At 42.8% G+C, this 21,944-nt stretch overlaps 8 protein-coding genes and 1 non-coding gene across 9 annotated transcripts; 3 read left to right on the top strand and 6 right to left on the bottom strand.

The window, feature by feature from the left end:
- Positions 1-2,430: 2,430 nt before the first annotated feature.
- VTP01DRAFT_t23 lies at positions 2,431-2,502 on the bottom strand. The gene has a single exon. It is a non-coding gene; the product is annotated as a tRNA-Glu (tRNA).
- Positions 2,503-2,938: 436 nt separating this feature from the next.
- On the top strand, positions 2,939-3,996 carry VTP01DRAFT_7492 (uncharacterized protein; the record flags this gene model as incomplete). Its single annotated transcript, XM_069386510.1, has 7 exons — positions 2,939-3,069; positions 3,134-3,176; positions 3,230-3,319; positions 3,385-3,477; positions 3,553-3,621; positions 3,689-3,779; positions 3,848-3,996. 7 exons carry the CDS (start codon positions 2,939-2,941, stop codon positions 3,994-3,996), a joined length of 666 nt encoding a protein of 221 aa, XP_069241958.1.
- A 222-nt stretch (positions 3,997-4,218) lies between these two features.
- Positions 4,219-5,510, bottom strand: VTP01DRAFT_7491 (uncharacterized protein; the record flags this gene model as incomplete). The annotated part of the gene is made up of 5 exons (XM_069386509.1): positions 4,219-4,572; positions 4,638-5,059; positions 5,124-5,210; positions 5,275-5,382; positions 5,444-5,510. 5 exons carry the CDS (start codon positions 5,508-5,510, stop codon positions 4,219-4,221), a joined length of 1,038 nt encoding a protein of 345 aa, XP_069241957.1.
- Positions 5,511-6,382: 872 nt separating this feature from the next.
- VTP01DRAFT_7490 (uncharacterized protein) lies at positions 6,383-8,980 on the bottom strand (the record flags this gene model as incomplete). The annotated part of the gene is made up of 13 exons (XM_069386508.1): positions 6,383-6,566; positions 6,632-6,817; positions 6,881-6,930; positions 6,996-7,205; positions 7,262-7,408; positions 7,471-7,642; positions 7,697-7,714; positions 7,796-7,807; positions 7,868-8,181; positions 8,238-8,394; positions 8,455-8,600; positions 8,662-8,846; positions 8,899-8,980. The coding sequence occupies 13 exons, from the start codon at positions 8,978-8,980 to the stop codon at positions 6,383-6,385; spliced, it is 1,863 nt and encodes a 620-aa protein (XP_069241956.1).
- Positions 8,981-10,758: 1,778 nt separating this feature from the next.
- Positions 10,759-12,281, bottom strand: VTP01DRAFT_7489 (uncharacterized protein; the record flags this gene model as incomplete). Its single annotated transcript, XM_069386506.1, has 7 exons — positions 10,759-10,951; positions 11,012-11,042; positions 11,103-11,225; positions 11,292-11,357; positions 11,427-11,787; positions 11,872-11,924; positions 11,987-12,281. The coding sequence occupies 7 exons, from the start codon at positions 12,279-12,281 to the stop codon at positions 10,759-10,761; spliced, it is 1,122 nt and encodes a 373-aa protein (XP_069241955.1).
- A 1,798-nt stretch (positions 12,282-14,079) lies between these two features.
- Positions 14,080-16,004, top strand: VTP01DRAFT_7488 (uncharacterized protein; the record flags this gene model as incomplete). The annotated part of the gene is made up of 6 exons (XM_069386505.1): positions 14,080-14,278; positions 14,344-14,557; positions 14,628-15,154; positions 15,215-15,463; positions 15,539-15,759; positions 15,822-16,004. 6 exons carry the CDS (start codon positions 14,080-14,082, stop codon positions 16,002-16,004), a joined length of 1,593 nt encoding a protein of 530 aa, XP_069241954.1.
- Positions 16,005-16,286: 282 nt separating this feature from the next.
- Positions 16,287-18,262, bottom strand: VTP01DRAFT_7487 (uncharacterized protein; the record flags this gene model as incomplete). The annotated part of the gene is made up of 7 exons (XM_069386504.1): positions 16,287-16,322; positions 16,392-16,820; positions 16,885-17,001; positions 17,068-17,704; positions 17,768-17,986; positions 18,051-18,114; positions 18,190-18,262. The coding sequence occupies 7 exons, from the start codon at positions 18,260-18,262 to the stop codon at positions 16,287-16,289; spliced, it is 1,575 nt and encodes a 524-aa protein (XP_069241953.1).
- A 587-nt stretch (positions 18,263-18,849) lies between these two features.
- VTP01DRAFT_7486 (uncharacterized protein) lies at positions 18,850-19,756 on the bottom strand (the record flags this gene model as incomplete). The annotated part of the gene is made up of 5 exons (XM_069386503.1): positions 18,850-18,872; positions 18,936-19,178; positions 19,243-19,374; positions 19,432-19,558; positions 19,619-19,756. 5 exons carry the CDS (start codon positions 19,754-19,756, stop codon positions 18,850-18,852), a joined length of 663 nt encoding a protein of 220 aa, XP_069241952.1.
- A 114-nt stretch (positions 19,757-19,870) lies between these two features.
- VTP01DRAFT_7485 (uncharacterized protein) lies at positions 19,871-21,879 on the top strand (the record flags this gene model as incomplete). The annotated part of the gene is made up of 11 exons (XM_069386502.1): positions 19,871-19,938; positions 20,001-20,128; positions 20,189-20,302; positions 20,351-20,439; positions 20,499-20,595; positions 20,659-20,713; positions 20,775-21,109; positions 21,177-21,240; positions 21,308-21,465; positions 21,533-21,672; positions 21,736-21,879. The coding sequence occupies 11 exons, from the start codon at positions 19,871-19,873 to the stop codon at positions 21,877-21,879; spliced, it is 1,392 nt and encodes a 463-aa protein (XP_069241951.1).
- Positions 21,880-21,944: the final 65 nt, after the last annotated feature.

Below are 21,944 nucleotides of genomic sequence, written 5' to 3'. Positions count from 1 at the left end.
GTTCCTCGTAAGGTGCGTCACGGAGTCTAAAACGATCCCTGCTGCTCCCAGAATTCGGTCCCTTGACGAGTAAGTGTCAGTAAATCTGGTAAGATTTGCAATGGTCCCACTGCCATCATCATACTTTACTGTGCATTGTATGTTGAAATTTTTGATAGTTTTCAGTACCTCGTCGCTGCATTATTATAGAAGAAGAGGATGCAACTGTTTATTGAATGATGGTGAGATGCGTAGCACAACGGTGTTACTATTATTTTATCGGAGCAGCCTTCCTGGCAAAACGCAGGTTCAGTATGCATACCACGGGTAGAGTGATGCTTTGCTGCCTTTGCAACTAACTATATACTTTTACTGCTGTCGCGGAAGACGTTAAATATCCGTCTGAGAGTTTGACTGTGACATAGCTGTTTACAAAAGCGTTGAGAATGACATAGCAACAGTCTATTGGAAACAAATGCAGAGGTATTAGAACTCGTTACAGGAAATATTGGGTAAAACTCGGTTGCTGCTAATATAACTTGATGCATTTAATAGCGTTCACTTTAGATGGTTACTGCATAATATTTCCATCCAAGACAAGAATAGAACGGTCAACGGACTAGAATATGTCATAGAATGTAGACGCATACCGAACAACGAAAATAAGCTATAATAACTACTTCTCTTTATTCAACTCTTTTTTCTCTCAAGCTCTAGAAAGAGCTTCAAAAGTTGGATCAAGTTTTCCTGTGCCTCCTTTTTATTGACCGCGCCCAATGCTGCCTGCACGCGGCACACGAAAGAATTTTCGCTGTTCTATGGCTACGTCGTCCTGGATCTAAGGGGATATACCGTTGGTGTCTTCTAGGATGCATATTGATTGTATTTCTCCTTATAAGCCTGTGTTATAGGCTTTTCAAACATAATAACGGAATGTGCTGACTGGCCTCAAAAATCCATCCGCGTACCTGTCATTGTTATATTCTTTCTGGTAGCTGATGCAATGGCTCTTTTATTCTCTCGATAAGACAGATTACAGTTGGAGAATACTCACTCTGCCAAAATCAACGCTATGTTTGTCCTCAAGACCGAGCATGTATGACATTTGGTCCAAGAATGACCTTTTCGCTATGATTTGATGTACAAATAAACGACATAAAGTGCAATGAGTCTTTCAAGAGCATTAAGCGATAAGCCAATGATTGTAAATTATTATATCTTCTTGTATTAACATTTCGACATACAGACGCTTTGAATTATCATTGACTGGAGTCCGTGCACTTGTATGGCAAGTCGACGCATAATCGTCGTGCAGAGATGCGCTGAGTACGTACGAATTCCTTGAAAGCTGAAGAAATAGAATCTTGTATTAAAACCATGCATTTGCTTTGAAATATAAGAGCAAAGGAGTGAAGTTGGAATGGTAGGACAAGATCCAAAGTTTTTTCCTCGGTCATGCGACACTGCCCTTCCCAAGAAATCTGACAAAAACGATGTTTGGGAAAAGAAAAAGGAAAACCAACAGTACTCAAAGGCTTTACGGCCATGGAGCAAAATAATAGAAATATATATTAACGTCAATGTCGATGAGGAGACTGCACAGTAAAAAAAAAAGTATATTTGACCGGAAGAGCATTGCTCTTCAACGAGTCACAATATGAAAATGATAAGCTGTTAGGGAAACCTTTGACAGAGCTCCCAAGAAAACGTAAAACTACATTAGCCATGGTTGAAATACGCATCCGTGAACTTGCTCGTGTAGCCATCATGGCTGGCTATTGATAAATTATATTATTATTATTATTATTATACCTACTGCTAGCTGTGTACATTTTAACTTGCTCTATAAATATTGTTGGCTTTTTGACCGACGATGCTTAATGTTTCCGGCATCGTGTTTTCGGTATTCCTGTTACACTCTTTGCTTCCTGTCACAATGACTGCGATGCCTACTACAATACTAAATGCACAAAAATCAAAAGCATTGGCACGGTCCACTCTTTTGATACTTATTATTATATCAGAGCCATTGTAACGAGTTCGCTGCCTAATAGTCTTAAACCTTAGGCGTGATCACAAGTTGCAAATCGCACCTTTACAAACTCATCCATCTTCAGCGGAAGGAAAATCTTTTCGATGCCAACTCGTGCACTGTACTTTTACCAGAGCGTACCTGCTAGTGGGCGTAGTAATTCCCTTTGTCATTCCATTGTTGTCATGAAACCAACAATTAGAAAAACACAAATACTCTCGGTAATAAAAAGATATGTGATCACCCATATATCATATCGATGTGAGTACGTCGACCAGATCACATATAGTGATTCTTCAAAAATTGGCCTTGTCGCTGAAAATAACGACTCAATTGGTTCCTGTTACCAACCCAAAAACAAACCTTTGTTTCAAAAAGGTAAAAAGAACGATCCAACTCTTGTTAGATGCTGTATCGAATTCCCCCACCGGGAATCGAACCCGGGCCACCGGTGTGAAAGACCGGGATCCTAGCCACTGGACCATAGAGGATCTTGGTTGCAATTGCTTTTTTAAGTTTAAATACATCGGTAATGAAACATCAAAAAATTTGCAAAAACTGCATTTCCGTGGGATTTTGAAAGTAAAAAACAATTTATATTATAATATATCCTTAATTAAAGTATATAAAATTGCTAGAAGAGATAGTATATAGACAGTTTTGGAATTAGCACTATATATAAGATTTTATTGCCTGAGTGATGCTGTCGAGTATCATTTTCAAGACCGTCATTTATAAAGCAAAAGCACCGCCTATAGTATAAAAAACTTACACCATTAAAATGATAAAGCATTAAGGCTGATGGCATAGGAAAATGGCAAACGTTATGGAATCAGTTTCAGTGAAGAGTTGCCAAATTCAGCAGCGACCTGGCGACCAACCCCCGCCTGACAACCTCTTCTTAACGCTTTCGCTCGAATTCGCAACATGCCTTCAGCAACTACTCAAGAAGAGCATCGAAAGATTGATCAGATTGCCTCGGAAGCTCCTGTTGAAGGCATCTGGGTCTTTGGTTATGGTTCGCTCATCTGGAAACCGCCCATTTCTTACGAATCAAGGTAAAGAGGAAAAGCACCTTTTGAGACAAGGCAATCTTCTCAAGCGTGTTACTTTGGATTGTAGGGTTGTAGGCTACATTAAGAATTATGTGCGACGATTTTGGCAGGTAAGATCCGTCATGAACAACTCTGGAGACTTTCTTCCTTACGCTGTCGTTAGCACAGTGAAGACCATCGCGGCACTCCTGAGAAACCCGGAAGGGTAGTGACACTCATCCCTGTAGAAGAATGGAAGAACATAGAAGATGTGGTAAGTATTTGGGTAATAGAGCATGTGATCGAAAAATATCAGAATGGCTGCTTACTAATTATTAGCATGGACACGATGATGTTACCTGGGGCGTAGCTTTCAAGATACCATCTGACGACGTAGAAGCGACCAGAGCATATCTAGATCATCGAGAAAAGGTTTGGATATTCGACTAGAAATGGAAAACCATGATCCACAGTTATTTATGATTCTCGTTCTACCCGGTACTGTAGAATGGATATACTGTTCACACCGTAGACGTGTTTAGCACCAAAAGCGATAAGGAACCAGAAGTGAAAAATGTGAGTGGAAAAGAAAAATATAACTGAGAAAATGATATCATACGAATCTCAAGAATAACATGTATAGGCACTAGTGTATATTGCAACAACAGATAACGAAGCCTATGTTGGCCCAGCACCTATGGAGGATATCGCGCAACAGATCTTCGAGACCTACGGTAAATTATTCGACGAATCATGGTCCATGAAACAGAGAAACTTAAAGTTGGCATGCATGGGTTGATAGGTCCATCTGGATGGAACGCAGAATACTTGTTAAATCTAGCGGAAGCCTTGCGGGAGATAGCTCCGGATGCTCGGGATGACCATTTATTCGAACTAGAACGCCGTGTCAAGGCATTGATCGCCGCAGCTGAAGCTGACAAGAAACAATAGAGAACCATGCAAATGTACATAGTAACATATCAATATACTTGAACCCATCATAAAATATAGATAATAACTTCCTTTTAAAGCTTATAGTTTCTATAAACATGAAGGGAGCAAAAAGGATACAAAAGTACATACATAATCCGAGCATGACCTCGCATGCATATAGTGGTATGAATGGAAAGTGGAATATGGAAATCAAGAGAGTAGAGATTGCTGCGGTGTTGTCTATGCCCATTTACCAAGCAGAGACATTAATCCCGCACCAACATACATGGCTGCGAAGCATGAGAGTTTGCGGATAAATGAATATTGTTGGAAGGTACGACTGTGGTTGACTTCGGCGCTCATGAGAGAGATGTAAGCGTTGTAGAGCAAGATACCGGCGGATAAGGAATCGAGAATTGCTGAAGATAGGACAGCAGAATACGAGTTGCCGTTGTATGAAGAATGAATACAGATACCAATTGCGATACCCAGAGGTGTCATGATGACGAACAAAAGTCCGAGTATGACAGGCTTTACCCAGGATTTGTGGTTCATATCATTGACTCGTGTTCCAAGTGCGACACCTTCAAAGAACTGTATATTGGAAATATACATGTTAGCAATTCGTTGGATCGGCATGCTTGTGACCTGAAATTTACCTGATGAAACACGAGAGCAATCAACAGAGTAACAAATTCATCGTTTCCGGTGTTTGCTAGGGCGATACCAATGATAATTGAATGCATGACGATACCGAGTTCGAGAATCAAAGTGCCGATGCTGTGGAGGGACTGGTCTTGTTCGAGGAAACCAGCACTGTGGCAGTGACCCGCTTCCAGATTATCAGGGTACTTTTCAGTCTGAGTGTGTTCGCTTGTCTGGTCATGTTTGTGTAGAGATCGTAGGTGGGCTGCGGCACCCATTTCAAGAAGCTGCAGTGCAAATGATGATATCATGCAAAATATTCCAGCAAAAGCTCCATACGATTGCCATCCCTCGGTCAAACAGGGGCTGCTGAAATTTTCGAGTGCTTCGGGAAGCATATGCACAAATGCAGTAGCGAGAATAACACCGGTACCGACTATTTTTGAGAATCAAAGTCAGCTTTGCATATTTCAATCTATTTCGTAAGTCAGGATACTTACAAAACTTTGCAATAGTAAGGCACCAATCACGGATACTTCCTTGACTGTATGGTTGGATGCGATGTAAAATAATGGGAGTAAACATGCCTGTGATTCAAAGTTAGGCGGGCTGGTCCGAGAATACCGACAATGGAAACAATTGACAACTTACCTACTGCGCTCGTCACGAGAATAATGAAAAGCGATCCAACACGAAATGGCATGTTGTAATCCTCGGTAGGCTCGGCAACACATTCATCTGCTTCCGCCTCGCTTTGATCTACGACCAATATCGTTCAGCATCAATAAGGCAAGACAGGGGTGTATAGTCCAGAAGATACCTTGCGCTTGTGCAAAAAATGGAAAAGCCGATATGGCAAAAAGGGCTAGTTGCATCCAGCGTGTCATTATGCACTTAGTGGTGGAAGAAAGTGGGTTGCAAAATGGAAAGATTGGAAGAGGAAAAGGTAAGGAAAAGGTAAAATTCACCCTCGGCGTGGTCTGTATTTGTAACCGAGACGGTACTCACCGAGAAGTCGTGGGATCTTTGCCAATCAGGACAAAAAATTTCTGAACACAAAATTTTTTCAGACTGACAGTCACTCGTCCCAGGTCGGAACCGGTGGGGTACTCGCTACTCATTCTCACTTAACTCGGCCTTAGACTGTTTCAAATTTGGGTATGGATCCTAAGGAATATTCCAGGCAAGCAATTGTTTCCCACTATCGTTTACTCCCGGGTACCCGCCATATTTAAACACGGTTTCTGCTGCTCTCACTCGCCCTTACTTCTCTCTCTTTCTCCCCGATTTGCCGTGTCTGTGCTCTCCATGCAAACTACGCGAACGCCGCTTATCGAAATATTTGTGTCACATAGCATGGATCTAACGAGAAAGCAACAGTCTACAGTCAGAAAATACTTGCGAGCTCGTCGCGGTGATCTTTGCATCGATGCAAGCTAGTTACACATGACTAAGAAACTGTGCGCTCCTATCAAAAATGTATTAGCTGCAACGTGTGATCTTGTATCAGGCAAGAGTAGAATACTGTATTTGACGCTCATGACTGGTTGTTACTGTCGTGCCACCAAAATCCACATCACGTTATCGGGTCTTCGATTACAAGAAATTGCGACTGTTAAATGTTGTTATTATTCGCTGGAGACATAATCGATAATGGATACTAATGATCATGAGATATCGATAAGATCCTATACACTAGTGGTGCATAATGAGCTGTACAAGAGTATTTTGCAAATTGTCACCGAGCCGAAAAGACAGGCTAAAGGACTCGTGTTTCGCTTTGCACATCAAAATCTGTCCAGGTCAATACCCTGGTGGAAGAAATGGTAGCAATGCATCTCTTGTTAGGTACAAATAAGGAGCGAAGTATCTTGCCAGCCTTTTCTCCTGGCATTCGGATGTGGAAAGGTGGTTCGGTTTCAACCTTTCTGTAACGAATATCCCTAAAAACAAACAATACTTCTTGTCAAAAGTATGACCTGACGAAGCAATGGATTATGTAACTTGCCAGAATAATGTTTTCACGTCGCTGCTACATCCGCATGCTATCATGTAGCCATCTTGATGCCAATCTGGTTGCACGTAGCGGCTTAGATTCTCCGGTTCTTGGTATCCCAACCTTAAAACAGCATGCTCCCAGGAATTCTGTAGCCGGCTGTCGTAAATATGCATCTGTTCCTTTGTGTCTGCAAATCTACGCAATAATATTATCCGGGTTAAGACAATGCAGCGAATTATTCGATAGTAAAAAACTTACACCACCATGTTGAGATTGGGGTTGCTCGGTGATCGAATGATATGGTTAATCTAGAAAGGAGACAACGCTGAGTACCATCTCCATCAGCCCACGAGTAAAATTTTATTCGGCTTACCCTTCGTAGATATTTTGATTGTGCTTGTAAAGTTTGGGTGGCCATATCATAGATGAACATCCTGTTATCCGCTCCTCCAGTATAAAGCAGATCGCGATTCGAGTCGTAACGAATTGCTTGCACATAGTTCGTGTGAGCAATGTCGAGCTTAGTTGTATTGCTGAGTGTAAAGTTTCCGCTATTTCTGTCTCGAAACAGATCCCAAAGGTACTTGTATAATGTCAATAAAGAAGACAAATAATGAAAGAACACTGCATAATACTCACAATTTGTTTGTCATCGCCACCGGTGACCATGCTGACACGTTCAATCCCAGTTCCTCCCTTTCCACCAAACTGAACAGGGCAGATCGTGCCAATGTTAGCGACGTGCGGATTCTTGTGCAAAGATTGAAATCGAACGGTAGCTCCGGCCTAGAAAAGCACAAAGTTTGCTTGCATATTACAAAATAAGTATTACTCTGCTCTTCACTCACTGTATTGATATGGTCAATGTGAGCCAGCATGAGACTTGGTCCTTCATCTGGGGCTGCACTCCTTGAGCAATATGGCAGAAGTGCTAGCGTATTAGGTGTGATCCAGATAGCATCCTCCAATCTAGCATCTTCTTCTCCCCAAATTTTAGCCCCGGAATAAGCCTGAACGATCCTATTATACGGTTGGAATCATGAAATATTTTAATACTTTTGCAATATCACATACCTCTTTGTATTGGTATTCCTGAAAACCCGACAAAGAGTTAAAGAGGAAAATCAAATATTAGCTTGGGATTCGATATTTCCTGAAAAGGACAGAAGTTACCAGAATTGAAATCTGATATAGAGTCAATGGTCAATAGATCATCACGTCTTGGCCTTCTTTCGCATAACTTACCCATCCATACTCGTTGCCACCAATGTGTTTGCAAGGTCGGAACCGTCATCCAAAACACTAGCCATGATATTTCTCGGCTTTTTCGCAAAAACGGCGCCCAAATTATCCTGTTTTCTTGTGAGGTAGACTTCAACTGTGTCCGAATACTTTAGACCGTGTCCACTCGCAGAATATTCGTCACTAAGTTCGTCCGCAGCTCGGGAAGCACTCAGATTGGATCTAGTAGAACGACTGGAGGCTTCTGATTTCCCGGAGCTGCTAGACTCTGACACAATAATTGGCCTTTGTTGAGAGCCGAGCGGCAATCCGGCACCCTAATACCAGATCATTAACTATACAGAGTCCAACAGCGGTTTATCATATCACTTACAGCTCTTCTGGCCGTCTGTTTTGGAACTGGAGTATTTGCCACTGATGTATTATTTTCTCGCTTCCTGTCCGCATGTTCAGTATCGGCTCGTTGTATGCCCACAGCTGGAATCGATCGTTTTGCAGGAGGGAATATAGAAGTAGTGGAAATAGAGCGCCTTTAGCGAAAAGTTTGAGTACAATTCCTTGAAAATATGAAGAGAACTATGCTGACTGACTTTGGAGGTCTCGTTATGCTGGAGCTTTGCGGTGCGAGTGAAACGCCAGTGATACGTGCGATTTTGTCGCTCGTTTCCTGTATACTCAAATTCAACAGGATTTGTTTCTCGAGATATTTTGCCATTTTCCTTTGTTGATTTTGAAGCTACGTATACTACTTGGTCATGATTCAACCAATCTGCAAAAGATCTCTTACAAGAACATACTTTGCGAGTTAGATCGGGCAGGTTATCAGGCAATCCAGTTTTCTGAAAGCTGTCGTCCTCTTCCTCAGAATCCGAAGATATTTCTGAATCTAATTGATTGATCCCATCTTCGTCTTCGTGAGGACGCGTATTTGCTAGCGCTTGCTGCTGGTGCTGCTGCTGCGAAATGCGCGAACTCGAAGCTCCTACGCGGTAGACATGAGCAACCAAAGGTAACCCAAAACTTAACACTCATACCCATACTAGTACTGTGACCTTGACTTCTCTTGTCTCTTGAAGACTTGAGCGTTGATGCAGATAATAGCGATGAAGGTAGCATAAGACGCCTATGAATCGACCCGGAATAAAGCTCAACAACTAAAATCGAAGCTGGGCATTGAAGTACAGATTCAGTCACCTGCGTTCACCACTCCTGTCTCCTTGAAGCTCGTATTTTACGACTGATTACGGTATTAACCAGACTCCTGATAGATTAGTAATAAGACTCTAAGATTATCGAGTCATGAATGACTCTACGTAGCCTAAAGTTGGATTTCCTGTTTCAGTCTCCATAACGTCAAATCCAGAATCCCTAATTACGGTTGCAGAGACCAGCTTTTTTAGCATTGTCATTCCTAGCTACAGGAGCTGGATCCAAACACTGTGTCGGCTGGTGGGACGGGCAAGTGTTGGTTAAGTATAATCAAAATATGTCAGCAGTGAGCGTATTTGGGGAGGGGTGGCGCCGAGTTTGCATTGATGGTCATTAAATCATTACAATCATAAGCAAAAGGGAACAACATAGGAGATCTATTGACATCAGAGACATGATGGAAGGAAACCTCGACTTGATAACCGAGAGAGAGCACAAAGGGCTGAACATCGCATCAGAGCAGATGATGAAAGAAAACCTCGATTTGATAGGACAAAGAGAACAGTGCAGATATTCATAGGCGCCAGAAACAATGTTAAAAGCAAGGCGCGACTTGATATGCAAAGGAAGCAATGGAGAGATGTTCATAGATACCAGAGCGCTTGATCAAATCAAGGTTCAGCTCGGTAAAGCGAAGAGAGCAATGTAGAGATGTTCATATGCATGCTTTATCCTACCATCAAAGAGTCAGTCCGTATATTAAAATGGGCAGTATTCCAGCTTACCTTCTTGATTGTCTTCATTGATTTCTGTGAGAGAAAGAGAAGGAAGAGAAAAGGATGCCATTTTATGCTCATGGCAATAAAATTTTTGCTATCAGAAACAATGAGCCAAAACGGCTATATGCAGATATTCCAAAACGTTTTCGAGTAGCTGAGCATGCAAAACTGTTTCACGGTATGGAATCTTTGGACAATCAATTTCAATGATGTAGAATCCGTATCTAATCGACTTGAGCCCCATGAAGCGACCCTTTTATCAGGTACACAAAGGTATATTTTTCGAGATCAATGGAAACCGAATTCAGATGGAATACCAAAAATGTGGAAGCGAAATCGTTAGGCTTCACACCACAAGATTAGTGATGGCCGTAATATACAGGCTCAATTCATTGCCTAAATTCATATCATTATCCGGGCCTGCTTGATGCAATGAAAATTTATTCGAAAGTAAAAAGATTTGATTAAGAATGAAAGGACCGACTCTAAGAGTACAGTGTTGATCCGTAAAAAGAGTTTAAAGCTTTATCTCCAAACAATGTTTTGGATGCTCAATCCATATCGTAGAATTCAATGTAGTATCTGAAACAGCTGCTGGATCTACTTGCGTCATGCAAAGACACCAATGATCATGGACTCTTTATCTGCAGATCGTGGTGGAACCCTCCTTGTGTCAGTTGCTGAACATCCAAAACTTTTCAAGTCCCAATTCTCAGATTGGTGTCTGTTCTATCTGCCAAACTCCAAGAGTGAACATTAGTTTTGTAGCCCATGTCCTGTTATGCACTCTTCCATTCAAAACATACAAATTAATTAGCCATAGTTCACTATGAGCAAAATAGCAAATATATGAACTACAAAAGCGCTGCAGCCGCCGAAGAAAAGTGTCTCTGCAGCGAACTTTTTTGAAAACGGAGGGCCAAAGAATCAATGACAGTGGATTTTAGCGCTTGAAGAAGATTTTATTTATAGATCGTTTTCGTCATAAAACGTTTTTAGCATCAATGCGAGCGAAGAAACGAGAAGGCCGGAAGACAGCGTCCGGACTACCAACAGACCATACAAAGATCTGCGAGTGCTAGTTGTTTCTGCGGGTACGGCTACAAGCCCGATAAGAATACCGGATAGGAGTCCCCCTACATTTGCATATGTATCGACACTGTTCCAAGACAACGGTGTTAATAAAAGAGCTGCTCTCTATAAAGGTTGGAAATATTACCCGGGCAAGAGGCCGACAATGAGGCTAGCTCCTATCAAGCTTATGAGCAACGCAAATCTAATTTATTTCTTATTACAATCTAGTAATATACCTGTGATAATGAGTAGTCGGATCAAGTGATGAACAGGTACGGTTAGGAGCCTCCAGCGATAAGCCAAATCGACATACAGCGATGCAAGCATTCCGAACAGACCGGGACTGCAGCCCAAATAAGCTAAATTTGCAATGGCAATGGTCAGTAAGAACAGTAAACTTCTCCATACCGTAATCATCATCCTACGTGCAGTAGATAGTGCGAATACTGATCCAAAGATATTGCCAAATAGCCCCGACGTGACGAAAATAACTTGTAGGAAGAGTATCAAGTATCAGATATTTATGCATGCTTCCAGACACAGCAGGTATAATCATGTACCTGTCATACGCAGCCCATTAAAAGCAGGTTCAAGTCGTGATCCAATTAGGAAGAGCAATGCGATGTCGATAACACAGTGGAAGACGCCCGTATGTACAAATAAAGGCGTTAAAAATCGAAATGATTGATCTGGTATCTTTGGATTGGAGAATCCACCAAAGCCGCATACGTCCTCCAGAGAGCAACCTTCCAAAGCGGTTGTAGTCGCAGTGTCAAAGAGTGTCACAGCATCCGTGTTCATTGTAGCTGCCAGCAATGCCGTATCATGCGTCATATTGAGACAGACATATCGCTCATTTGGGGGCATAAAAGTCGTGTTACGCATGCAAGGTGTATACCGAGCACCGCATTGTACGAGGATCTAAGTGACATGAAAAATTAACGTTTTTGTCTATATCTGGATTTCATTGTTTTGAACCGCACACATAATGAGGGCAGTCTATACCTGAATAGAGGGGCCGATCATGAAATTAAAAGGTTCGAGCTCCAGAAATTCGCCTACACTTGCAATAGCTAGTCAACATAAAGTGCCGACAGTGCAAATCTTTTATATATCTGACCAAGCGTTTCTTTGCTGTACAGCAGCTCTCCTGAAAAGACTACGAGGACCAAGGCAAGTACTATCCAAGTAAACACAACTGGCCATCGCTGTGGTCCAAGTGGAGTCACTCCGCTCAAGATGAAGTCTTTAACGTATGACCATCTCGATTTGTTTGAAGTTTCGGTATTTGCATCATGAGCATTATCACCATCGCAGATGTCACCGCTTCTGTTGTGGCATTCAAGATTGTATCTTTCCTTTGCAATAGATGATGCGTCGTGCTTCAAGTCTACGTCGTTAGCCGCCATGGGCATATTTTACGATTGAGTACTCGTTAGCTTTTCGATTCGCTTGCTGCAGATGTGAAAAAAGGAAGAAAACGGAGACGGAAAAAGTATATATCTAGCACTTACTTTATCTTCATGGCTGAATAAAAGAGCACATATTCTTTTGTTTGTAAAAGTTCATAAATCCGCCAAGGGACGCTCCTAAACAGAAACTGTTTCGATGCAAACTGTTACTTTAAATAAATTGCTGGTCGTAGCATATAGATAGACGCGTGCAAGGTATCCAAGACGACCATTGGGTTAGTAATCATATCTTTCCGTCCTACTGATTACCTTTTTTTTTTTCTGATGAGAGGGATTTACAGCTGTAATTTTTTGAATCACCAGATCATATATATTCAGAGAGCTGCTACTGGTATAGATATGGTGATATCAACTGCAATGCCGCGCTAGAAAAGCCTTACAAAGCTTACGTTTCTATTGTGCGAAAAAGATTCGAATGCTAAATGTTGAAAAGCGCAGCAAAACTCTGTAGCATCTTCGTCGATCTGACTTTGCGTTGGGGCTTGGAAGCCAGAAACTTGCCTCGAACGCGACAGCACTTACTAAAGACAGCGTTGACGTTTCAGTTTACACCAATCGAAGGATAATTGACTGGAGCAGGAACTGTTCAGATAAAGTAATACTCGCTTAGAGCGTTTTAGATCTTAAGAAGATCATGTACTTTGGTTTCTGTTTAGTGGATTCTTAACTCACAAGATGATCCGACAGCCGATAGGATGGCGGAGAAAGTGATCTGACCATAGTGATGTATTGCAGAAGTATCATAAGATTTGGAAAGACTTTCAATGAGGTTATCTACCTACTTCTTACTCAGTTTTATATACTATTTTAGGGTGGTCACTTGCACACTCACCCGCAACATGATTAAGGACATACACGCATATCGTATTATTAATCTGAGTTACCAGCAGCAATGTTGTGAGAGCACAGCATATAACGAGCAGACGCACGTAAAGCTGGGTAAGTAGTCGGATATTTACACTTGTCACACCATCGAGAGTTACATCTAATAATCATCTCGTGAGAAGAGTCGTGTTTTGGAGCAAATCCTTTGCTGAGGCCCGTGCTTGTCCCAAAGATTCCGTGCATGCTGCCAAAGAAAAACATTGGTCTGCCCCGTGTCAATCATGTAGGCGGGGTCACTGAAACCGTGAGCCCCGACAAAGTCTAATACTTTGCGTGCAATTCTAAAGTCTCACAATGTTGCGAGAAGCCTTCAGACCACTTTTTTCAAATACACTTCAACATAAAATACAGGGCAATTGCATGCTATCCAGGCTTGCACGCCGAGACGATGCGCTTTTAAAGTCTGCTGTACGGACATGTCAATAGCAATGAAGATGAAAATCCATAATTGTAACACAAGACTCAACTCGTGTAACTCAGAAGCAGGCCTGGTGGGACATCTTGTAGCTGGGTGACAGGCTTATGAAAAGTGCCGAGAAGATGTGCTTGAAGCGAGTAAATCCCATGCCAAGAAAGGAGCAAGAGATCCTCTGAATGCAATCTTTTGAAAGCTAACTTGCTTCTGATATGGAATCTAGTTGAGTTGAACGTTGACGATCTGTAAGGTTGCAAAATTGTACTTTTCTTCGAAGCCACTGGAAATGTCTGTGTACCCTATATATTTCACACATGGTCATACCAATATGATATAAAAGAAAGACCGTTTCCGAAAGAAAAGTGTCTCTTTCCAGTTCGTTCTCGCATTTTAGAATCCCTTTGACCTCTGACCAATCCTTCCGTATCTTTTTCTTTTTCAATGCCCTCCTTCAGCCTTCCTGCAGATCTTACTAAAGATCAAAGATTTTCGGTCTTGTCCGTCGCCGCTGCTGTTGGCGTCGCCGTTGCTGTTGGCGTCGCCACTCTTGCTGTTTACAGCACTCGGTCCCGAAAGAGCGAGGCAGAGGCTCGCGGTCTCAAGGAGATCCCTGTACCCAGTGGCTCCCTTCCGTACTTTGGTATACATGCCCTACTTTGCATTTGATAGAGCTCAATATCTTGTTTACTTTTTGAAAATTTACAGGTCATCTGTTATCGCTTGGTGATTTCCCCGGTCATCAAATAACAAAATGGAACCAAGAATATGGCCCTATCATTCGCGTCAACATGGGTGTCAAGCAGTGGGTTATGATCAGTGACCCGTATCTCGCTCACGAGATTTTTGTGACCAATGGCAGCGTTACTTCCGGACGCCCCTGGCAGCTCTTCAGCCATGAGATCTACTCTGTCAACCAAAGGTTCGTTTGGACTATTTTCATTGCAGAATTTTATTGGATCTAATCTGTCTGGTCGCGCGTTTAACAACAGAGGCGTGGTTTTCCCTAACCCCGGCAGACGATGGAAGAAGACTCGTACAGCCGCATTGGACGTTTTAGCACCAAAAAACGTGGACCGTTTCAGTGATATCCTTGACTATGAAGCAGATAGCATTATTGAAACCTTGCTAGAGGACTCTGCTGCTAACGCTGGCCTCTATCCGGTCAAGTACTTCCAGGCAGCTGCCATGAACGTTGTATTGACAACGATCCTTGGCAAGCGCGCCACTTCAATGAAGGATCCTCTTTTCCTCGAAGTCGTCACTGCTGTCGATAAGGGTATGAAATTTGCAGGTGTAGCAAACGATGTTAGCTCGTTCTTGCCTATCCTTTCGATCATGGACTTTTTGGTTCGCAAGGAACGAAATATGCGCAACTTTATAAAGAACGAGCGTGATCCTTTATACAAACGCCTTATCAAGGAAGCGCTTGAAAGTGACAAGGATTGTCTTCTCAAGTCTTTGTACAAGCTGAAAGAGGAATATGAGTTGGATGACACTGGCATCTTGATTACAATCAGTAAGCGAGATAAGGTAAACACAGCAATGCATAAGCTAATAAATCGTTTTTCTGCAATAGATGACTTGATTGCCGCAGGTGCGGATACCATCGGTGTGACTTTGTCTTGGATTGTCTCCATCTTGTGCCATCACCCCGAAGTCCAGGCAAAGATGCGTGAGGAGGTGGATGCATTTATTTCTGCACACAAGCGTCTCCCCACCTTTGCAGAGCGAGAAAACTTCCCCTACTTCATCTCTGTTCAAAAAGAATGCATGCGATACCGACCAACAACTCCTTTCGGCTTGCTGCATGAGGCTACCGAAGATTGTAAGCGCCACATAGCACACTTTTCATGGATTGAATCTATTACTAATCGTAAGCTATTTTCCTTCTACTTTATAGTTGTAGTCCGTGGATACTACATTCCAAAGGGCACCACCCTAGTTAGCAACATGCAAGGCATGCACTTGAATCCCGATGTGTATCCCGAGCCTGGAAAGTTTATTCCGGAACGCTTCATGAACAATATCCGAACCATGTCAGCTGCTGCCAATTCCCGTATTGAAAATCGTGATCATTACAACTTTGGCTGGGGCAGACGTATTTGCCCTGGTATCCACTTGGTAAGACTTGTAGAATTATGACTATCTAACAGTTGACTTTACTAATCTCTTGACCTGCGTAGGCGGAAGTGGAGATTTACAACGTCTTGATCCGTATCATTGCCAAATCGGTCATCGAGCCAGCCCTTGATGCTCAGGGCAAACCGCAATATCCCAACTTGGACGACTATCTCGATGGAGGTCTCGTCACCCTGCCTAATAACCCCCGTATCCGCTTCACCAAGCGCAGCGATGCTCTCATCTAAGATTCAGGAAATCTATACCATCCATCTATTGCCACTTTTATTCACATATGCTACCATGCGAAAACTCGCTGAAAAACGACAATCTAACTCCTCTGTTTTTACTATATCGCAAACCAATAAATCATAAGATATGTATAGGAGCACTGCGACATATTCTCAGTCAAGCTTCAGCTTGCTTCAGAATATTTACGCTTCACTTCTGTATTTCCATTGCATGGACAAACCCCATCCGTCCCGGTCTGCTAACTTTAGATGATGAGTTTTATTGATTTCAATGAAAAATCATCGAACAAACTTTTGTTTTTCCCATTTTTCATCCTAGTAAATAATCATGTATGAGCACAATTGTCGAAAAAGGTTTTTATCGATGTGCAAAGGACTACATACCATGCAACTGCGACAGCGGACGACCCATTCTCCATGCTCGCCTTCAATTACCTTGGCCCCAGAATCCAACTGCTTTCTGCAACCGATGCAACGTAGGCACTTTTTGTGCCACCGACTTGCACGAGGTCCCGGCGTATCTTCTGAGATTGCAATACTTGTTCTACACCTTGGACAGATTTTTGAACCGCCCAGCTTCGGCAAGGGACGTGATCTATGCGTTAACACGTTTGGATAAGGTTGGCTTTCTCGGATGGATGAAGATTTAAAAAGAGGGGTGCTGTGACTAGAGAGAGGTTTTGTCGATCGTGGGATAGGCGATGGTGAAGAAACTGCTTTATCACTACAAGATTTGCAATGGGGCTTGTTGTCGACCTCAAAGAACGGTTGTTCGTAAGGTAATATCTGCTGGCATCGAGCACATCGGAAACACTGTAGATCATAGTTGCTTAGTCCATTATGCTTGTTTGCCCTCATTTTGCCAGGACTATCATACCTGTGTGTGATAGTAATTTGTACCGTTGCGAAGGCACTTGTCGATTATCGGTTTTTGGCATTCACAGCAGTAATAGCGGGCTGGTGCATCCATCAGTGCATGCGGAGGTGACACGCACTACAAAGGCATTGTCAAAAAATCTTATTTCTTGCATGATTTACATCCATGTTTCTTTTGCTTTACCTTGGGATGATATATTAATTTCCCTTGACTGACGAACCTTGATTCTGTAAAATGTCCACCACAACCATGGCAAGTGAGGCAATCATAATGGTACCATACTTCTCCATTTGCGGTAGGAACTCTGACGCGAGGACCGTTCAATTGCTTATCACATGCGTGACATGCCCGAGTTAAAGGGGGTGGAGAAGGTGTGGTCGCAGGAGATGCCCTGTGTGCACTGTGTAGGGGAGATGAAGACGTTGAGTTTATAGATACTGGGCTACCAGAGCTGATGGATGACCGGATAGAGCTGGCAGGCGACAATGGCGGCAATGGTATTTCCTCTGTGTGATGCTTTTGTTGATTAAATAATTGTGGAGTGATACGTGGTCTACTGTAGGATGTTGGAGTGCGCGGTACAAAGTAGGTTGTGCGAGGTGATGACAGGTTCGGTGTCGATGTGGTACTTGTTGGTTTGCTACCAGCCTGTGCCATCAGACACGGCTCACAGCATGGCCGCCCTTTCAAATCCACCATTGGCTTGTGGTCGATGAGTGCAAAGCATCCGTGGCAACGAAAACAGTCTTTGTGCCAGGTTCTTTCTCCGTGGTCGATGAATGCATCCCTCTTTGGGAAGACAGGTCGATCGCACGCAGCACTAAATAGAAATATGCCTAAGATTAGTGCTTATTTTCTGATCTGGCAAGCAATTTACACTTACCAAAGTCCTTTGCTGAATAGCTTGATATGGCAATCTTGACAATAATAAACATTTTCCTCTAAATATGACGGAGTATCGTATCTCAGCTTTTTGTCGCAGCTGCCGCATACATTCTGCAACGTCACTGATAGAATCCTGTTGAGTCCTTGTCTGCTGTTTCTTTTGGGGCTCTCGAGGCGTACGGAAGCGTCGCCTTGTGCCAGAATACTTTCTGCGTATCTTAAAGAGGCGACTATCTGTAAGCAGTGGGCTGGAACATGTCAACATTTTTCGGTGCACTCACTGATTCTGCCATTTATCTGCCACTAGAACGCTATTGTCCACTTCCAAGCTCGTCATGATAGATGCTAAGTTGACAGGGGCATGTTGAGTCCTTTTGACGTTTCGGCGTGCAAGGGGATTATCTAGTCCGGAAGACTTACCGACAGGCCGTCCTCCGCATTTGCGACATTTTCCAGATGACGAGATTTCGCCGCAACGATTGCAGTATCCCATAATAACACAAAAGCAAGCAGATGATTCTGAAAAGAAGAAAAGGTTTGCTGGGGATCCATGAGGGACAAGTACCGTAAATATAAGCGAACAGCAGTGTCAACAACAACCGTCTGAAAAGGGCATGTAAACATCATGCCTTTCTAGGAAGGCGTACATGCATACTGTATGCATGAACGGAACCAGTCCTCTCAAAGATTCAAGCATCATTTCCTTACCAATGATGTTCTGCGCAGCATAGAGCAGTGGACCCGCAGTGATGACAGGGTTTCTATTTAAGGAGTTTGTAAGCAGAACACGACGAAAGCCGCAGTACCTCAAGTGGCAAAACCGCGGATACATTCGGCTCCTTGCTTAGGGACGATTCGCATTCGAATTTGCACAGAATTGCCATCTAGCATGCTCAAGCGAAATGTTCTTTTCCGACTGCATCGATTTTCTTAAAAGTTCAAGGGTGGGAATAATGGATGCAGTTTGTGTATTGGCGTGAAAACATGAAAGTAATGAAGAATTGGAAAGTAGTAAATACAAATGACGTGCTTGCAGATAGGATAAGGATAAGTCTTGTCAAAAACACACATATACACTGACTAGTAATAATCACCTCCGTCACCTGAAAAATGATTAAGTAAACAGAAGGCTCATAGCATGATTATCGGTTGATATATGGACTCACCATCATCGTCATCAATGTCGTCACCTTCTCCGTTATCAAAGTAATTTTGCGCATAGTCATTGTCGTCAACAAGCTCTTCTTCATCCTCATAGTCTTCCTCATTAATGCCCTCCTCATCTCCTTGGTCCTCTTTGCCTTCCTCATCTTCTTCGGCGCCCTTGTCATCACCTTCCTCACCAGCTTTGTTGAGTAAAGCTTCGATTTGACTAAAGTCATCAACACCATCAACTTGTGTCTTCCGTTCTGCAAATTCATCAGATAACATTTAGATTATGTCTGACATTTTATGACTAGAGTTATAACTTACTCTTCTTGGCTTTGCTCGGGTCAATGATACTCTGCAGTTCTTCCGGAAAGAAGTCCAAATCTGTCTTGATATCTCTCAAACTTCGCTTTTTTGTATCGGTTTTTCGATATCTGTCCGAATATCGCTCGATTTCTAGGTCGCTTGTTAACTTTTATATTATCTAATCAGTTCGTATCGGGCGTTGCTAACCTGGTGCAGGCTTTGGAGGAACAAGATGGAAAGGTGACGCATGCAGAATATCTGAGCATTCCTGCTTCAAATCCCATTCTGTCTTTTCCGAGTTGCCTGGTTTTCGCGGCATAGGCACGTCCATTTCCTATCCAAAATCTAATGGTTATTAAAGCTATTTCTTAAAGCTTGCAAGGCTCGAACATACGGGGAACAGCGCCGTCTGCACATTAAACAATGTATCCGATCCGAGATCTTTGAGTAGATCAAACGATACGAGCTGCATTGCACCGCCCATGCCACCATCGCGGCCGCCGCGGAATCCACCTCTTCCTCCTCGTGACATGGTATAAAGACAGAGTGTCTGTTTGGTTGGAGTGCAGGGAGGTGGGAATAGTAAGAAAAGGACGACTGAAAAAAATTGTTTGGCGCGGCGTCAAAGCATCCGCACGTTTTCGGCATGTATGAAGCAGGAGAAGGACCGCTTTTCCAAGAGACACACTATGCACGCTACGGACAAGATAGGACGTAAGTCTAGAGCGACAAATCACCTTGGAACGACTGTATGCAGACACTTGCTTTCAACTCAGTAATATCTATGGAACGGCTGTCTTCAAGTCTCGTTTACCCACCGTTCTGCAGCGATCGTCCGAGTTTCCCTCCGATCGTTTCGATTCTGTACCGGCAGATCAGTCTCTAGCAGACAAACAGCTCCCATGTAAGGAAGAAAAAGATTGCTATTACGCCTACAGAGGAAAAGAACTTAACTGATAATTAGTGCTTGACAAGCCTGTGCGGCATTTGCTGGCTATATCTATGATGGATGTTAATGCGTTTGTATCAAAAGATGGCTATTGGAACTCTCTGGAGCTTAACCTTGGACTGGAGTCTGGTAATGTCTCTAGTAGAACAATGGAATACATGCTAACATTTTATTTAGGCAAAACAGAAGTGATAGCGGTGGATATCGTGGAACTCCAGGAAACCGAAAATGATGTCTATCTAATTATCGCTCTAGCGGTAGCAGAGGTAGGAGGATGTTTCCATGCGCTACAAGATGTAGAAAATTTTAAAGTGGAAGACGATAGCACCAAAGTGACAATGAGTACAAGTATAGCCTTTGGATACTTGGCAGCAGCGCACGTGCTAGATACTGCCTCGAGGAAACTCTTTTCCACGCAAAAGGTACAGCTATCCGCAAAGGATCTTTTCTACTGCTTTTTTCATGCTGATCAAGCCATTTTGAAGACGCATGCCAACGGATACAGATACCCAGTGCCCCAATGCATCTTTCTCATACATTGTTAAGTGCGAGCTGCAGAGATTGTATTCCAATTTGATCCTGACTACTATCCGATGCACAGTGTCCAAGACCAGCTGGCTTTTTTCTTGACAGCCATGGATGGGAAAATACACATGTTCATGCGAGAAAGGCCGTCTGGCGAATTCAACAAGGTGGAGGAGATTCGACAGTATTTTCCCATTATGGCCAAGATTAATCAGCTGAATATCCGGATACTATATATGCACATTTATCATCATCACAATGGAGAGACACTTATATGCGCTGGCGGACAGAGCGGTCATCTTTTTCTTGGAATCTATAACAGTCGACAGCGAGAAATAGCACAATATACTACTCGTATTTTCAGCCCTATAACGTCTGTATTACTTTTTCAACCACGCGTATCGAAGACAGGTAAAGTTATCACGTTATACCATGGATATTATCAATTCACAGTTTTGAATTCTCAATTTTGATTCAGTGCATGAAGATGATCAAGTACACCTTGTAGTTACTTGCGCTGTAGAGCAAGCATTAGTCTACAGGTAGGGATAGTTGCTAATATGCCTCTTTCAGAGTGTGTAACTCTGACTGCTTGTGGCATTGCACTAGATCCGTTTCCAGATACGGACTCGTGAAGAGTCGTGTCTTGCCATTATCCGGGGATCACGATAGCGTCTTGTGTTCGCATGCAATTGACGTTGACTGGGACGGACAGCGCGAGATCATTATCGGTACATATGGACGTCAAGTCATTATTTACAAAGAAAGTAAGGCTTGGAACGGGCTAGTTTCCAAATGACGGCGCTGCTTACATACAAACGAAATTGGGAATAGAGGCTGGTTCGCTGGACTATGAAGTGTTATGGCGCCGGCAGTTTGCATATCCAATCTATAGGATTACCCATCTGGACTTGAATCTGGATGGACTAGATGAATTGATTGTTGCAACCATGTATGGCATTCACATTTTGCAGGTAAGGCAACTTTATTCTCAGTGACTGGGATATAAAGCGCTGAATGTTGTGGTCCCCGTATAGCCGAATATGAAAAAGGCCAGAGAGAGGCTGCTAGATGTCTTGCAGCATGTGGAAGCCAACAAACGGCATATCTCACAGCTGCTACTGGAATGGCGCCATCAAAAAGAGATGGAAAAAGCTGTCATTTTCGAGTCGCAGAGTTAGCAACACTACAATTTTGCCCAATTTTGCCCTTTTTTTATTTTTTATTTTCGGCAAGCGGTTTTTCC

This window comes from Rhizomucor pusillus (assembly GCF_041956525.1).
Source record: "Rhizomucor pusillus strain CBS 183.67 unplaced genomic scaffold VTP01scaffold_4, whole genome shotgun sequence".
In the NCBI taxonomy this organism is placed as follows: domain Eukaryota; kingdom Fungi; phylum Mucoromycota; class Mucoromycetes; order Mucorales; family Lichtheimiaceae; genus Rhizomucor; species Rhizomucor pusillus.
Note: the sequence above shows the minus strand (reverse complement) of the source record. Positions and strands in the feature narration are given on the sequence as shown.